General features: G+C 40.5%; 1 protein-coding gene across 2 annotated transcripts in view; it reads right to left on the reverse strand.

Annotated features, from left to right (window-relative positions):
* grik4 (glutamate receptor, ionotropic, kainate 4) overlaps window positions 1–19,272 on the reverse strand; it is a 351,164-nt gene that overhangs the window by 16,819 nt on the left and 315,073 nt on the right. For both annotated transcript variants that reach the window (XM_086035775.1, XM_086035774.1), the window contains exon 14: window positions 13,376–13,489. In XM_086035775.1, coding sequence (XP_085891901.1) covers window positions 13,376–13,489 — 114 coding nt within the window. The remainder of the gene's footprint in view (window positions 1–13,375; window positions 13,490–19,272) is intronic.

Here is a 19,272-nt window from a genome sequence, read left to right on the forward strand (position 1 = left end):
TCTTGTTTGCACGTAAACATTCAGATCAACAGTCATAAACAGGTCTCCCATGAACAGTAAATACTGTAGAGTGGTGGTGAATAGTGAGACAACATGGCAAATAAGAGTTTCTATTCCCAAGGATCAGGCTATAAAAATGAATTTTCACAATTTATGTCAAGTGCTAAACAATACAATGTAATAAAAGTATACACCACTCAATTACTGGGGAAAACAAACTCAAAACAGTATCATCACAGAAACAGGGGGCCAATTTCAACTTAACATTAAGTACACCACGGTAATGCAATGACATCTAATAAAACTGCACAAAATGAAAAATAAAATAAAAAAGCCTTTACAACCTGACCTGAAACTGCACATTTCGATATTTGTAATGGCACCGTCTCTTCTATTGGATATCAACTGGTTGTGCATGTTACCTGTATTTTGCAATTGTGTTGTGACAACTGACAACTGAGGGTCTCCTTTCTGCCCTACTATCTGCCCATCCAAATCCAGATATCATTGTGCTTGCCAATCAATCAATCAATCAATCAATCAATCAATCTGGGGTCGGCTCCAGCACCTACCCCACAAACGACAAACGAAGAAACAACTACAATCCATCCAAGCATTCTCTCCAGTGCCTCCAGAGCACAGAGGTATACCCAACACTACTCTGCTCAGGTCTTACAAAAACACTTATTATTTCATTTTGTGAGACTATAAGTCTCATTAAAAATGTATGTACAAGCTTTCTCATGACACCATTCAATGTTGTTACATTGTTCTGCACAAACAGCAGACTAGCACTTGTCCAATGAGGAACCTTCAAAATCAGCCTTAGAGCATTGTTGTATGCAACCTGCAGCATCCTAAATTTAGATTTTGATTCCACCACAGGGAGGCGGTATAGAATGGCATGCGCTATTTTCACCTTATTTGTACGGTTTCCAAATTTTTGTACTAGCAAATTAGCTTGTACATACAGTTTGCCGTACTGCCTTTGAATGTCAAAAGTACTCACAAATTGTACTTAAGTAGAAATTGTATAAAAAAACAACAACAACATACAGACTTGTAACTTTGTATGTACTGTAAGTAAATGTAGAGATTGACAGACTGAAATATATTCATGACCAAGTCTACAGGAATTTTTACTGTCATACAACCACCATCAAAACACAATGTCCCCATAGATTTGTTAATGTTGTGAACTGACTAACAAAAAAGACTAAATTAGCTAAGGATGATACTGAAAAAACCCCAAAAAAACCACACCTTACGTGAGTGGTACCTTGAGATACAATTTTAATTTATGACGACACTTATAACTCAAATGGAAATGCCATTCATCTATTTAAGCCTCCCAACAAAAAGAAACCAAAACAAAATTGCTAACTGTTAACCATTAAACATTTAGTACATACTTAATTCCTTTGCATGTGAAGTATGTCCTTGTCTAGGACATCTTTAGAGTATAAAAAAATCTCACCAAACCGTCATTTCTGTTCATGCCAGAGCCGCTGTACACTTAAAGCTAAAACCCAGAAGTGGAAGTCTTTCATTCTCCTCCTAAAATAAAATTGGGTTATCTTGCAATAACTATTGTGAAGATAAGCGGTGTGGATAATAGATATTTTATGAATATAAAATAATGCAATAAAAACTGAACACTTATTGCGTTATGATGGTAAAGTTTTGCAATAAAACACAATAGTATTGCGTTATAATGCAATCCTAAATATTCCTGTGATGTCCCCTAGCAAGCTCTGTAGTCTGGTGACCGACGGTGGTTGTGTTGGCCGCTAAATGCTATCATCGTTGACACTCAAACAGTTGTAAACAATTCAATCCCCTCACGATACTCCTAGCTGTAAAGTGGATGTGAATAGGAAATTAGCCAACTAATTAGCTTTCAATAATATTTATGAATTATGAAACATCTGCCGGTAGACTCTCTCCCACAGCGTCATGCATGGACACACTTAATTTTTTGGATGGGTGGGCGTTACTGGGAGAGGGGCGGACTGACAAAATGTAAGGATGGAGGTGCTTTAAAAAGGACGAAGGATGTGAAATTTTTGCTCTCAAGTCAAAGAAAAAACAAAAACAGCCAAATGGCGTCTTGGATCCTGAAAAACTCCCATTTTCACATTAGATGAAACATTTATTTGTCATGTCATCATTCCAAGAGGCTGAAAAAAGGAACACGTCTATTTTAACAAAGTATGGTATGTGATTGTAAAGTACGCAAATCTGTTTTCAAATAAACGTCATTAGAAAAATAGGGAATCAAAATCTTGCAGATACCTTAAAAAAATAGACTTAAGTACAGTAACAAAGCATTTCTACATTGTCATTTACCCCCACTGTTAGAAATAGACAAGAGAGACTACAGTGTTTCATTATCTATCCCCAACAGCCACTGTCCTCTAAATGGAACCAATTACGAGTGAAGCAGTGCCACGGCGATGTGTGCACTTATGTGTGTGTGTGCCGCGTGTGTTTTTTCGCATGTGTGTCGAGCGGACATTCGGAATAGGACCCACCTCCACAGAGATATGCTATCTTCTTTGCAACCGTGAAAGGGTTAGTGGGACAGTAAAACAATGGAGGCGTTCACATGACCAATTGTTCCATTTACAACTATGCGATCATATATCCAGCTCTTCAATTGCCATTTCGCCAACCTCTCAAAAATCAGTCCAATTCTAAATTGTCAATGATGAAGTCTCCGGGCGACACCGTGAATGCCAGAATGCCTCACTAATACGTTGCTTAGTCACAAGCAAAATGAAATTTGCGGCACATGGGTGAAATCGTTTTGTTGAGGATTTGTTATGATCAATGAGGCTCATTTAGAGCTGCGCTGAGATGAACATTCATTGATGCATTAGGCCGGCAGAGCAAAATAGAAGAGAATAGATGGTTTGGATTAATGGTGACAATGTAACACCCAAGATGATGAAAACTTGTTGCTGCTGCTGTGATTGCGCTAATGGCCCTTTGTGCTGACACGCCTCCTCCTCCTCTTCTTCTTCTTTGCTCGTGGAGACTGGCTCGGTGCTGAAGCAGCGTTCTGTTAACTGCCAGGCCCTCTTCTCCCCATTTTAAGTTCCCACCGAAGTGCCATTACGAAGATGAAGAGAGCTGCAGCGATGCCAACAAACGGTGGCCAAAAGATCCAAAAATCGTGACTGAGAGCATATGGTTAATAAAGGGAAAAAAAAAAAAAAAGTGTATAAATAGTGTTGTGTTGTGCTGCAGATCTCGGTGCTTTAATATGTTTGTATTAAGACGAAGTTATGCTTTCAAGAGCTGCAGGGCAAATAATCCACTAGAAGGCAGCAGCAGATATGCTATTTTGCAAATGGAACTGCATAAATAGCATCCACATTTCCATTTTCTTTCTTTTCAGTATGTCTCCTTGCATAATATAAAATAACTCTTATGGTGCTTTTTAGCTGTTTGTTGTCTTTTGTCTTTATAAAGCCTGAAAAAAAGAAATTAATTAAAAAATTCCTGCGGTGGCAGATACATAGATTGGTGCCTTGACGTATTAGTTTAATTTCTTCTGTGCCCACACTTTTAACTCAAAACAATTGCATCTCAAATCAGCCCGAAAAGCCCTTATAGAGTATGTGCCTTGGCCACCAGGGTGAAGTATTATTCAGACATACAGAGACACATGAAGTGTTTTAAAACTAAGTGAATGAGTAAGCTGCATAAATATTAGTTGTTATTTGTAAAGGATACATAATATATTCCTGTGAGAATTGTAATATTGTGTGGCTACTTGTGTTACTTGGTTAAGTCACTGGCCTGCATTCATGAAGCCAAGTCATTTAGCTGGCTTGGATGTGTTCATAATCATAATAAATCAGTACTAACCGCAGACAATGAGACAGTGATGGACAGTTTAGTAAGAGGCTGCAAACGTCCTGTCGAATAAAATATATACCAGTGGTACCTCCAATTTTGAACATTTGGAATTCATACAGCATTTTCGGGAGAAATATTCGGAAAGGCGTAAGGTGGATGAGTGGTTGGAATGTCTGCGTCACAGTTATGAGGTTAGTCATTTATTGTTATAACCGTCTTTGTTGTTGTATGACTTAATTTTGCTCCATGTACAGCACTTTGTAAGGAAGGGCGGTTGTTTTAAAGTGCTCTATAAATACAGTTGAGTTGATATGACTGAGATGTTACATCAAAATAAAGAAAACAAAATGTAATCATGCACTTTGATATTTCTTATTGGTATTTATATAGTAAGTTAAACATGACTTGAGCAATCAAGCTTTTAGGATATGAATTATTTAATTCTTAAATTGTTAAATCTTCATATGGTAAAATGCTGTAAGATATTTTGTCAAATCATGAAGCAGGCACGGACTGGGGAGGAATGTGGGAGGAACCTGGAGAAAACTGACACAAGAATGGAACATGAAAACTCCACACAGAAAGGCTTGAGACGAGATTCAACCCCCGAGCCGCAAAATATGAGGTGGAAAACAAGGTCAAACACAACTGATTTATTGTACGACGGTTATTTTTAGGGAAGTAAGTACTGATAACAGGTATAGTATCGGGTCGATATCGGCCTTATTTTAAGGTATCAGTACTCACGAGCTCTCTTGTGGCTGTTTTATGATGAGGAACTAGAAATAAGAAATTAGATTCGAAGAACAGAAAATTGCCATTAATTTCATGCAATTTTAAAGAAACGTGCTACATTGGTATATGTAGGTCTTTCTTTAAAATGATCTGTCATTCGACCCTCGTGAGGATAAGCAATTCAAATAAAGGATGGATGGATCTTTTAGGGGGGAAATTGTATGTATCAAAAGTACAAGTGGTATCAGTAACTGGAATCGGTGTTGGTGACACCTCAATAGTTGAACGCTTGTACAGGTATCAGTTGAAAAAGTGGTATCGAACATCCCCACTTATTTCCATATTCTGTGAGGTCAAAAAAGCACCAGTTCTTTAATAACCTGGTGCGATGACATTAATCACTTCCAACAGCTGAGGTGACTTCCTGTGATATGCGTCTGTAATTGAGGATGGAGTGTCACTAAAAGGTTAGCACACTTTTTAATAATACCTTGTAGGCAAATATTGAATGTGTTTCAGACAGTCACAAGTGCCTTCCAGTACATGTTTGGCTTGTGCTGCTCCTACGCGCTCTTGTATTTGTGGGAGAGTGTTTGTTTGTTTGTGCATGACAGACAGTGAGACCACAGTGCTGTTTGTATTTATTTGCGTGTCGATGTTTCAGAGTCTGTCAGAAGCTGTTTGTGCTGTCATTCTTGGCAATGTGGGCTTGGGCAGTCCAGGGTGTACATTTCTGGCAGTTGAGGAATATACACAGTGTACAGTAATTGTCTTTTTCCGGTAATTATAAAACCTAGTAGAATAATAGATAATATATTCATTAATAAAATTGATTATGAAATAGTAAACGGTCTACTTCTAAATGATAAAGTGATCACTTGCCTGTCTTTGCGATTATTCAAAACTATTTCAACAAAAAAATAAAACAATTAATTTATACATCAGAAACACGACCTAGAACCGAACGTACCATTACTGCCTTAAAAATGGACCTAGAAAATCAAATTTGGGCAGAGATTTACTCAAAGGAAGACCCTAATCTTGCGTACCAAGCATTTCTGTCAATTTTAACTTCCCTATACGATAAACATTGTCCATTAAAAACAGTAACCAGGAAGAGTCAAAGCTTGAGTAAGCCATGGATGACACAGGGCATACTGAATATATAAAAAGAATATCCTTCTATACAAACGTTTTTTAAACGTGTGGAAATCACACACAGAACATGTGTTGAAAGAAAAATTTCAAAAACTATAGGTATCCTTTATAAAACCAAGGATATCCTAAATAAGGCACCTTTATATATATTATATTGCTATTATATTGCACATTATTGGCGGCCACTGGTTATGGCATGTCCGCCTCACAGTTCAGAGGTCGTGGGTTTGATCGGCCTCACTGTGTGGAGTTTGCATGTTCACTCCGTGCCTGAGTGGGTTTTCTCCGGGCACTCTGGTTTCCTCCCACATTCCAAAAACATGCATGGTAAGTTGATTGGACTCTCTAAATTGCCCCTAGGTGTGATTGTGGGTGCGGATGTTTGTCTCTGTGTGCCCTGCGATTGGCTGGCAACCAATTCAGGGTGTCACCCGCCTACTGCCCGAAGACTGCTGGGATAGGCTCCAGCACGCCCGCGACCCTTGTGAGGATAAGCGGTATAGATAATGGATGGATATTGCTCATTATTACTGCCATACTTGACATATGGTGTGGAGATATGGGGTCACACTTATAAAGCAAACACTCAGTCTATCTTTATGCTACAAAAAAGAGCCGTTCGAATTATTAACCACTCATCTTATATAGAACCAACAACTCAATTTTTTATTAAGTTAAACACTCTCAAATTCCATGACTTAGTTGAATTTAAAACAGCACAAATAATGTATAAAGCCTACAGTAATCAACTTTGCCACAGTATCCAGAAGCTGTTCAAAATCAGAGAAGGTTGTTATAGGCTAAAGGGTACACGCGTCTTTAAAAAAATCAAGGACAAGAACAAACAAAAAGCAAAAGTGTGTTTCTTCAAAAGGTGTGGATTTATGGAATAATTATGAAATACAACTGAAATGGTGTGAATCATTTTCAGTATTCAAAAAGAGGTTTAAAAATATAGTATTAAAAAAATATATAAATCAAGTATAGACACAGGAAATGAAAGTGAAACTCTTGATTAACTGTCTTTAGTTTTTGGTTTATGAATATGATTATCTATACACGTGTATAATAGGGACATGTCCGTTTGTATTTATACTTTTGTTTTTTGTTTCTATTCATAGCGTTTACTTTGTATATATGTAAAAAAGCGTTTTTAGTTTAGTTTTAATATGGGTTATGCTCGGGTATATGTGTGTATGTATTTATGAATAACCCACCTTCGTATTAATAGAACATGATTTCCAATACTTTATAGTGAACAAGGGGTAGGACTCGACACGTTTTTTTACTTCTTCCTACTCCCCTTGAACATATAAACTTTACTGAATTAAGATAAGTACTGATCCTTTATTTTGATTTTTTTTTCTTCTTTGTGTCTTTCATGTTGTGTTTGTATGTTCAATAAATCAATCAATCAATATATGGCTGCCCCCCCCAAAAAAATAAGTGTGCATTGCAGTGCAGTATATCTCTGAATGTGTGTGCAGCAGAGGAATTCAGCTATTCAAGAAATAAGCATAACAAATCAAAGAAGAATGTGTAACTCCGCAGACAGCAGTAATATTGGAGTTCACAATGTATTTATTTGGCTGAAAGTGTGAATAGTGCAATAACCCAGGACTAAATTTGTAAACGTAAAACGCATCATATAAAGGCCTAGATAGACCAATCCGACGCCGGAGGTCATGAAGCGTCGTGGCGTCTGATTGAGCCGTCTGATTGGTGTAGTGACCACCGTCGTCGCCGTCAGGAAGCGTCTGGTGGGCGTTTCGGGATGTTGAATCGGCGTTGTGACATTTGGTCACTCTGATTGGCTGTTAGCTAGCCAATCAGCGCTCGGGGCACAAACGGGAAGTGACAAATGCGGATAAACAGTGAGCACGCCGTTGCTGCCTTAATCTTCTTACAAGTACAAGAGCGAGGGTTGACAATTTAAGTATTTCACGATACCGTGTCAAGAATGTGAGTTTTTACTTCGCTTGGGAGTTCCTCTTGAGCAAAGAATATAGCTGAATGCAATAGCTTTCCGGTTGAATTTTTCTAACCATGAGAAACAGTGATTTTTGTCTACTTTGGGCTACTGGGCTCCCCCTTTTCAACGAGGTGCAACGGCCGCGATTCCGTAGGCAACTCCGGCCTTGGACAAAGCTCCCCCCTGCGTCTCCCGACTACGGTTAGGCGACAAAAACAGGAATGGATAACAAAAGGTGTTCCCACCTGTACAATTTACGGCGAAATCGTACAACTTGACATGTATGAATCTCAACAAATAGAAAATGTGGACAATGAGGGGAAGAAAACCATTGCCTCTATTAAGAACAAGCAGAAGCCCTTCTTTTGACATTTGATGGTCTTGTTTTCTCTTTTGCCTGTCTGAAGGAGCTGGTGAGGTTATCCAGTCAAGGATTTCACCTATTCATCCCGCCTCTTTATATGCACACCACAATGTTTGCCCCTGGAGACTGCCTGCATGAATACTGACTCACTAAAGGACACTTCCCATTGTCATTTCAGCTCTTCTTCTTCTCTGTTTGCATCTCTGCTCTCATCATTCTATCCCCTCCCTCAGCATACTCCTTACTCATCTATTTCTCCTTTCTTCTCTTTCCCCCTGCTCTTGTGGGGCCAATCCAAAGAGGGTGCATTTGATTCAGTTGAGGTCACAAGGTCACTTAGAACATAATCTCACCTCCTCTTGAGCTCTGCTATACACATGCAACGCAATAGCGAACTGCTTTCAAATTGTCTAGAGCAGGGGTGGCCAACATGTGGTGCATGAGCTGCCTCAATCCGGCTCTCGGATCATAAATCATATCAAAGAGTAAACTCCATCTGTCTGAGTGAATGTGCGTTCTTATGAGAGTGAGGCAACAGATTTATTTCAGCCTTCCGACAATTGACTGTAGTGTCACTGATGTTAAAACTTGGTGCAAAACAACCAAAATATTTGAAATAGCAAGAATGTTTAGGGTTATAAGTGGACTATTCGATGTATGTGTATGTGGCTAATGTATACTGCATGTGGCTCTTACAAAGTCACGGCATTATGTGTGTGGGTCAATAAAGCTTTGTGTGCCACACTCTGCCTTCAGGCCCGCCGCTGAAACTGACACAGCTCCTTTTCAGCCCTAATGAAGCTCTATGTTTAATTATGCAACACACCTACTACTAGTGACTACTTTGACATAAGAGTCCCCTGCTTGAAGGCAATGAGTGTATTGGCATCTCTTAAGGACTCCTTTACCTCCCGTGCTTTGGTAGCGCAGATGATGAAGGTGACAGGAGTGAAAGTTTCTATGAGACCAGGCTGCCAATAGCTCAAGGTTACACTGTCACGGTGTCACTGTTCATATCTATGACGACCGACTCAGGCCAACAGTGGCACGCGCATGAACTGTCTGCTGATATACACAAACCACATCGGTGTCTGTTTAAAAGAAAAATGTCGACGGTGGGAACTTCTAGGTCAAATAGGACAATAGTCAACCTTTTTTTTTTTTTTTCATATCTAGAATAGTTTTTCCCAATAGAATATAGTGGAAATAAAAATGATCTGCTCCAGGATCGAGAAACTGATGCAGCCTCAATGTTTATAATCACCTACAGAATCATTTCAACCATAAACGTACAACATAAATGATGATTCCAAAATACTTAAATCTAATTTTAAACTCATCATACAACCTTACCCTTCAAAATAAATGCCACTCAGCCAAGAAAAAACATGTGGCAAATCGTCTCCATAATTTCTGCTAACAACCCAGGCTAAAATTAGCTCCTCTCCAGCGTACAACAATCTTAAACTGTCGAAATGTATTCATTTTACTTCAATGATACCAATTGCAACTATTAGCCAAGACTTTGTCACCATCTTGGTGCATTTGACACCGTTACAGAACCCCTCCCTCACCGCAAATTAGTTGTGATTTTGCAAATTTTCAGTGAATAGCTAAGGGTAGGATCCACAGAATTAAATGATTAAATTCAGAAATGCATTTTCCCCATCAAAACATCCCTTTTTTAAAGTGCTCGTCCTCAGTAGGGTCATAGGTGATATGGCCCATCTGGGCTGATTTTGGGTGAGACGTTGAACACATTTGACTGGTCACCAGTCAATCACAGGCCACATATAGTCAAAAATAGTCACACTCACATTCAAACCGAGAGTCTTAAATGAACCTAACCCGCATGTTTTAGAAAAGTGTGAGGAAGCTTGTAGACCTGGAGAAAACACATGGACGCACTGGGTGAACTTGTAAACTCCACACAGGATGAGATTCGAACCCAGAAGCTCTTGACCTTGAGTCAAATGTGCGAACCACCATCATTCTCCAGCATATTAAAAATACAGTTGAAACAAAAAATCACAATGAATTGAGTGATTGATTGTCAAAAATCTGCATAGTAGATAGTAGATGGCCTAGTTAGACCTGAACTCATCTACCACCTTAGCGGTGCATTTATGTATTACAGCCTCTTTGACTTGAAATATTCCACTCTATTTTGTCTGGCTCAGAGGTTGTCTGCGAGTGCAAATAAATTAATAACATGACAATAATGATACAAATGGCCAATTACCTTAATAGGAAATAAACGCACAAAGTATCCTGTGATCATTGATCTGACTGGAAATTGTATTTAAAGTTTGAAAAAAGTCGCACTCAAGAAATCAATGTGTGTCACGTCAGTGGTGTATTACAAGTGCAGTCAAGAAAGAGATGCGTGTAAGAATAATGAATATAACAATTCATACAATATGATGCTTGCCTTTTTTCCTCATATTTGTATCATGCAAGATAGAAATTAGAGGCTTAGCCTTAGCCTTTTTCTAATCTCTGACTAGACTGCTTTGTGCGCCTTACCTTCACACATGCATAATAAAGTCTCACACACCCACACACACCCACCCACACACACACATAGACAAAACAAGTGTTCCAACTGCTTTCACACCCCTTACCCATAGGTCCTACATACACCAATCCGACGTCAGAGGTCGTGAAGCGTCGTCGCGTCTGATTGCGCCGTCTGATTGGTGTAGTGACCACCGTCGTAGCGTCGTAACTCGTCAGGAAGCGTCTGGTGGGCGTTTCAGGATGTTGAATCGGCGTCGTGAGTCGTGACATTTGGTCACTCTGATTGCCTGTTAGCTAGCAAATCTGCGATCGGAGCTCCAACGGGAAATGACAAATGCGGATAAACAGTGAGCACGCCTCCGCTGCCTTAATCTTCTTACAAGTACAAGAGCGAGGGTTGACAATTTAAGTATTTCACGATACCGTGTCTAGAAAATGAGGGTTTACTTCGTGTGGGAGTTCATCGTGAACTGAATGAATATAACTGAATGCATTGTTTAGATTTTTATAATCCGCACTCCTACCCATGAGAAATAGTGACTACCGTCGCCAATGGTATGGAAGGTTATTATATCTCACGCATGCGCAAACGGTACTTTAATGGTCAGCGTCACTGTCTGTCGTTGCGGTGTATTTTTCCAGTATGACGTGCCGACAGCCGGCCCGACGCCACCTCATTGTGTACGTTGTTTATTAATGTCAATAATATTAATTAATGTTAATATTAATGTTAGTGGTGTGAACCTGACATGTGTCAAATGTGAGAAATGCCAATAGGAGACAAGTAAGTGTGATGAAACCACAACAAAGAACTTTCACCTTTACCCTTTTATTTCCATATCCTCTCTACTCATCTGTGGCTTGCTGGATAGTAAATTGTCTTCTCCATTTGTCTCGTAACGACCACTTACCGAAGAATAGTGCGTCAACTGGGCCACGTCCGTGCCAATTCAACCTGATGTTCTGTGTGTGTGTGTATGTGTGTGTGTGAGAACCCTGTGGGATGTCAGCCCCATGTCGCTTCAAGCTGCCACCTACTTCAGAGGCACCGCGCTACCCGGCAGCCTTTTAAAACTGCACCTGCTGAGGCCATCGATTGATTCTCCCCAACTGCTCAATTGAGTGCCTCGCTGCTCCACCTATTAGTACTGTGTGCTGACCACAGGGAGGTACAAAAGAGTGGATGTTTACAAGAATGGGAAACAGGACAGCAATAGAGAATGGGGATAAATGCTCCTGCAGGATGACAAAAGACAGTTCAGGCTGCAGTCAGTGTTATGCTCAGCGCTCCTTGGGTCACCTTGGGTGTTAGAGGATGGGTGTTCCTGATTAATGGGCCTCTGATTCTGCAAACATTGGCTCGCATCCTGCTGCACTCAAGTTGTTTGAAGGTTTCTTGCTTGGATTTGCTCTCGAGATACAACAGAGGTTAAGGAGGGCGCAGGGTAGAGGCAAGAAACATTAGCCCTGTTTGCACCACGCTGGACGGTTTGGATACATTTATTTTTGGCTCCACTGCTGAACCATGGAGAGGGATGCATACTACCGATGTCTTTTTGGCATCCTTCCATCAGTGCAGCAATACTTTTTTGCCTGTTGCCTGCTCAACAGAAAATCCACTTCCATACAACAACAAATGGAATGGGAAAGTACACAAATCTTAGCACTTATGAAATACTTGGGATAACGAGTGGCATCCAAAGCCAGTTGTTGGTTCCACAGAAAATAGTATCGCCACAGTAGTATCATTGGAAAAACACGCGCGTACATCCCCAGGAACCTTTTAGGACTGTTGTGTGTTTGGACTGCAAGAACTATGGACTAAACTTAGTTCCTGTGTCATTTATAAGGGCCAAAAGAAGCCCTTGCTAGGGGGTGAAACTCTCACAAGGCCCAGGAATCGAAGATGATGGGCTCCAGTTAATTTGAAGAGGATCTCTTTGGAGCAGGGGCGGAGCCATGGGTGGGCCTGGGTATGCACAGGCAGATTGACGGACTGCCCACCCAGTGAGATTCATGATTCATGAAAAAAATATATACTTTTACATTAAATTATTAGTTAATTATTTTTTAATTTGAGTTTGTTGTGTTTTTTATTTAATTGAATATTAAGAATGGCATAACTGTGGTTGTCTAAGGAAGATCTGAACTTCTTATGATTCAGTTTGTCATTTTATTTGAATATACGATGTGTCGGGACAGGAGGATTGTGCTCAGTGAGACAAATATTCATGTCCACCCAGGTTTTTCCAGGCCCACCCATTAGCCACATTCTGGCTCCGGAGAGGCTTGTGCGTGATTTTGACCAATGTGGAAATGTTGCATCCTGAGAAATCCACAATTTTGACAGTCCTCCAATTGGATTCAATGGCCAGACGATTGGCATTGAAGGAATGCTGCAGCCTTTGTCCACCTTCAGTCGCTGGGCTGAACATGAACTGCAAGGGAGGAGTTTACATGGCGATGTGTTCCAAACCCATTGGAATGGTCATTCCAGATCCTATCAAACTGCGCAGTGACAAACTGAATGGATCTGAACTGCTTGGTGGAAATGCAGCAATTGACAGCCCAGCTTGGACAAGAGAAAGTAGAAGCTACAATGGCAAAACCGAGTAGAGGTCCATGCAAAGTGTGTCGAGCAAAGGAATGTTAGGAAAGATTGAGAAAAACGCAAGCCATTCTTTTTTTCTTAGCCCGCCTGCAGGCTGCACTTAAAGTAATGTCCTCCAATCGGTTTAACTGAGTGGATTGTGACTCACCAGGTGGACGCGGTACATGATGCTAATGCCGAGGGTCATGAAGGGTTTGGAGAAGTCAATGACCTTTTCACGCTCCGCTGTGATGGTGAGGCCGGCAACTGCCAAGTCAGCTTTCTGAAACACAGACATCGAACAGTTCTGTGTCATGTACAGAGTCAAAGACCACCTGAAGAAAGCTGTGCCAATGTTATTGCACTTAGAGAGACTACGAAGTCTTACAAAACACATACTGCACATTTGGCAGCTTTTCAATTCAAACATTTTATCAATGACATGTTTTACAATCAATCCATGAATCAGATGAGCGCGGCAAAGTAAGAGTGCAAACCTTGGCTTTATGAAGCAGTTTTGTATTGTCCAGTGGGTTTGTTATCTTTGCCCAATCAGATTTCAGCTGTGATGAGTTACCATGCACATATTATTTCATCCAACGCCTTCAGAAGCTCGATTGCAAGCGTTGGCAACAGTCACACCGGTGCAATCGCTGGTTCCAATCAGGTAGCCAATCAGATTGTGGATTCACATCTTTACACCTTCTCTGCTGCTGGTGACAAGTGAGTTTCTCCATCCTCTCAGTGGTTCAGCCACTACCGCTTCTGATTAGTTGAGCTCTATGTGCACCAAAGCTTGATTTACGATGGAGGACGATATCGGACCAAGATTACAAATTCACTTTCAAGGCGCATTTTTCAAGAAGAACTGGACTTTATGAGGCTTGGCCAACCAACACTGCCCTGCTGAGTGGCTTGTTTCAATCCAGATTTTTGGGAGATGCACTTTCATAGTAGTTATGCATACACATACCAGCAGGAGCCTCTGCATTAGCATATTTGGTGAGTCCAATGTTATTTATTTCAGGTTTTACTGTTTATTGATAAAAATTGACTGTGAAGTTCTATATTGTACTATAGACATTTGGAGTTGCTGAGGTGATGTATTGGAAGACAAAGATAAAGGTAACTGTTTTTTGCTTTAGTAGTATCCTCAAAACATGTTAAATGTTATTCTTTAATGCCACACATTGGTCTCTTTCGTATGTGGATATGAATTGGATATGTATGCGATGTGTGCGGGTGAGAATGCTTGGAAGGGAGACTATACAGACAATCGTCCGTCAATCTGCAAAGTTGTTTGAAGTAACAATTGAGGAACACGCTCTGAAGTATGAACGTAGCCGTAGTTATGTAGCATTTTTTTTGTACATTTATTTTGTGACATGATGGCATTATTAAGAAGTGGATTAGGTCACTAAATACCCACTGAAGGCAGCAGGTCCAAAACTCACCGCCTGCCACTGGCATATGTAGCCTTGGTCTGCAAACCCACTTAACTTAGGCCAAAAGTTTAGAACACACATTTATGTAGCAGCTCAAATGAGCGGTCGAAGCAGTGGCTGGTAAAACATGGTCACAAAATGGCCAACAAGAAAACAAGGCAGTGAAACGTAACTGCGAAGTAGTCTTCATCTTCCCGATGGACACAAAGTGGAAGGGGCCGCTGCGGGAGAATGAAGGGGATTGTGAAGAATGGGAGGCAGAATGAACGGGAAGGGGGGCATGTGTGGTGAGGGTTGGGGGGTGTGTGTGGGGGGCAAACTCCGTATCACTGCAGATGCCACTGCAAATGCATGACCTGCTGTTCTTTGTTCAATTTGTTCCATAATTAATCAAACCTTTAGATCACATTAAGAGACTGGCCTTTGAACCATCACCTTCTGCTCAGTCTTTGCCTCCATTACTGCACTACATTAATATTTCTCCCCTACAGTGGTACTAGAAAGTCTACATGCCCTTGTTCAAATGCCACATTTTTCTTATTTAAATGAGACCAAGCTAAACAGTTTGAAAATTTTGTGGGAACACCCTCATAACTGGGGATTTGGCAGAGTTCAGAATCACCTAATTACATTCAAAATAATGTTAAATGGGAAGTGGCTGTCTGAAATAGATGAAAAAAAAACAACAACAGGAAAAGTGATCAGGGAGGCTGCCAAGACAGCAACACTCAAAGAGTTGCAGAAATTATGGCATACCGTACTGGCAGTTTAATACACGTAACAGCAATCTCCTGTCTTTGATATGTACATGTCTGGGCTATGGAAGATAGCATAAATGTATTTGTGAGCTCAGTCTGCATACACACGACGCCCTGCATACACCCGACGCACCTGCAGGCTTTCGCCCTTTATCATCAGCGGTACCAAACCTCTGCCTCATCTTTTTCTTTCTTTCTTTCCTTCTTTTTCTAAACTCTGAGTCGTTTGAAAGTCTGATTGGCTGCACCCAGTGCCGGAAGGAAGCCACATGCGGGGAGCAGCAGTCGAGGCAATTTCTACAAAGGCAGATCCTTTGCGAGATGAACACGCAGTCGTAGCAGCGGCTGAATTATTTATGTGACAATAGAATATTAATATTGATAACTGGATTTCTTTGCCTGCCTGCTGTTATGCCTTCTAGTGTTGGCAACTGAAAAAAGCTGTCTGTGGTTCAGTTTCCTATTACAGCTTAGTAACCCAGTAAAAGGGCTTGAAATAAAATGTTAGGACGCAGTGAAAAGTGTGCTGGTCTGGACTCCCCCTGGCATGTCTAATTGTTATTTTGGGTTGTGTGACAGCTGTCAAAGTACTGCGCTGAAATATGGTTCAGTGTGAAAAGCAACAGCAGGTACACAGGCAACTATTGTATCGAGTAACCCCTGGATGTCTTCTGTCACTGTCATCCACTGAGCTGGCAAACACTGCACTTTGTTCTTCTATTTTATGCTTTTCATCCTCTTGTAAGCCTTTAACCAAACAAGACGAATTGTTTCATTCCACAGAGGAAAAGCCCTCCAAATAACCTTTAACCTGTGACAAATCTGCCTGCTCTAACTATATGGCAGCCCCTCACAGCTGAAGTTGCTGTTGGGGTCACAAAATACACGTTTCCACTGATCGAGTGGTGACGCGGAGATGAATTCAGCAAAGGATGTGCTATGCTGCCTACCACTAACAAAATGTACCACTGCGGCTGGGCACTCAAGGGAAGAATCAGTTTTATTGGTATACCAACTTCTGACAAAGCCATTCATCACCATCACTCTGGTTGTCTGGGTTTGGGAGCAGCAGCCTTTGCAAGGGGCGTCTGACTCCTCTGGACACCACCCTTTGTTCCACAGGAGAGAAACCATGATGTTCCAAGGCCACCTGAGATGCCTGATAAGCCTCTTCCACGTGTTGCAGCGGAGGGATCCACCGAGGCCTGACCAGGCCAGCTAGGGCATTGTTGTGGTTTGTGTTTCTCTTGATGTTTAGGTTTGCTTCTTGTTATGGCTTGTTTTCTTGCCCTGTTTGTTAGGTCTTTGTGTTTCCACCTGTGTTTGTCAACCCGGTCCCTTGTGACTTCCAATCAGCTCCCTCAGCCACTCGTGTCTTGTCCAGCTGTTCCTCGTTGTCTCGACAGTTGGCTTGTATTTAGTGCCGTGGTTTCTTTCAGTCTTTGTCGGATAATTGTCACTATCATGTTATTTTGTGTCACTTCGTGGTGTGTTTGGTTTCCTGGTGTTTCTTTGTTACTTTGAGTTTGGGATTTTTCAGGACTTTGAGGTGTCCAGGAGACAATAGATCCCAGCACCAGCACTTTAGGACTGGTACATAGGGATTGCTGCAACATCAAAATCTGGTTGTACTGACACATAAACACACAAGTGTAGTTTACCGAAGTAAAATATGCTCATAAAGCTCATCTGCAAGCTTTGAGAAGCCTGATAACGATCCTGATCATTTGTTGGAGGAGGGATACATCTAAAACTAGCTTTATAGGGGCCCCCGAGGTGGGCACCCCTGATTTAGGGATAGCAGTATCCACAGTGAATTTAAACATTACTGAGAAAATGGCTGTTATTTCATCATCATAAATTGAGTCTTCACCTATTTCTACATTGAACAGAATTGAATTTTTAACCACACAATGATCACCATAAGGTAAATATAATGCCGTTCTGCAACATATTGATTGCTCTTCCATTCGTTTCAATGGCAAATATGACCTCTTTTTAAGAATGTTTCGGTTTGAGAACGGGTTCACGGAACAAATTAAATTTGCAACCCGAGGTTTCACAACATTTCTATGATGCACTATTTTTAGTCTAACCACACGCTGATAAATGCCTATATTTTGGGGCTGAAATTGATTAATTGCATTTCCATTAATTTCAATGGGAAAAATTTCTTTGATTTATGAACGTTTTGGGTTACAAAGGGGGTCACAGATCGCCTTAAGATCATAACCCAAGGTTCCACTGTATACACTTGTAGAAAAGAGCACAGAAAACCTTAGCTAAATTTTTATCCCTCCGAAACTGAAACTCTCAGAGACGCTGGTAAAAATAACAACAGAAAGTCTTGCTTTGCATACGCAATGTCTTCCATTAATATTACGACAACCCCCTGAGTATCATCACCAACACATGAACTCCAAGTCCCCTTTTTAAGTTTGTCCTCACCATCTCTCATACTTTTTGCTCCCATACCTCAACTCAAATGTCTTTTAATTCACGTTTCCACCAAACTGTACTGTACAGTTCACTTCTTCTTGGCATGTGGATGTTTATAACAATAGCTTTGTTTGTTAAAGTAGAGTTTTGTGTTCTTTCCATCCCATTTATGCTAATTTACTAAAGTGAAGATAACGTCTTGACAAAGAATAGCATAACTACCGCTCCATTACCGTGGGTGCCAAATAGGGATGGGAATCGATAAGATTTTTACGATTCCAATTCCATTATCGATTATCTTATTGATACTTACCCATTGGAAAAAAGGAGACTGAAGTAGCTTAGCATCCACTTATCCATTTATATCTTAATTTAAGTAACAAACTCAACAGTGTGGTTTTAAGAGGTCCACAAACTATATTATTATTCTGTAGAAGTTTGCAAAATACAACCTAGATTATTCCGTGACAATGACACAATAATGTCCAGTATGATTACAACACTCATATATGGTATAAATATAACTATGTCAGCCAGTGAAAAAATACAATGAACTCAAGTCCACCTGTAATCTGGGAACTCACTCCTCCCTGCCTCGGTGAAAATGAGAAGCTAATGGTAGACTGGAGCAAGTACTGCCAGGCTTGGAGCCAGTCAGACTCTGTCTCTCACCACGCAGCAGGTTCTACAACATAGTTATCTGGAGTATTGACAGGAGAGGACATAGTTACATTGTTGCTGCTGCTGGGTTCAGCACTCGGATCAAAAGCGCGACCTTCATCTAAAAGTTGACCTACACCACAAGCAAGGCTAAAGCATCCATAGCTTTAAAGTGTCTTACAAACATATGGTCTGGTCACAGTACAAGGAGGGTGGGTCTTAGCATTAACTGCTCAGTCACTGGCTCTTGCTTACCATGTTGGTATATATTGTTTATATTATATTATTATAAGCGAAAGTTAGAATGTGTGACTTGTAATATAAATGTGAGATGGGGGTGGGATTTAGATTTCTTCCTCCCACTCCATTTTTGAGCAGGATGTGTAGAGCGGTTGCAAAGGGTGACATGGTGACCTTTTGTTTTGCTTTTGTCGATGAACTTTTTTTGTGTGGCTTTGTTTTTTTTTTTTTTTAAAATCATATGCTTGTGCTGGTCTACTGAAAAACAAAAACAAACAAACAAAAATGTTATCACATGTTGTTTCTGCAAAGTTTTGGGCATATTGGTAGTGTTTCCTTCCTTAGATGAACACCAGTAGTACCTCTACTCACGAAATTAATTGGTTCTGGAAGAAATTTCTTAAGTAGAAAATTTTGTAAGTAGAGACGTGTATTCCATGTAAATGCCCTAATCTGTTCCAAACCTTCCAATATTCAGATTATTAATGTCACATTATAAAGCATGAAAATGCATCAAAACATGT

Source organism: Filicampus tigris, chromosome 7, assembly GCF_054856515.1.
Source record: "Filicampus tigris isolate MCC_2025a chromosome 7, RoL_Ftig_1.0, whole genome shotgun sequence".
In the NCBI taxonomy this organism is placed as follows: domain Eukaryota; kingdom Metazoa; phylum Chordata; class Actinopteri; order Syngnathiformes; family Syngnathidae; genus Filicampus; species Filicampus tigris.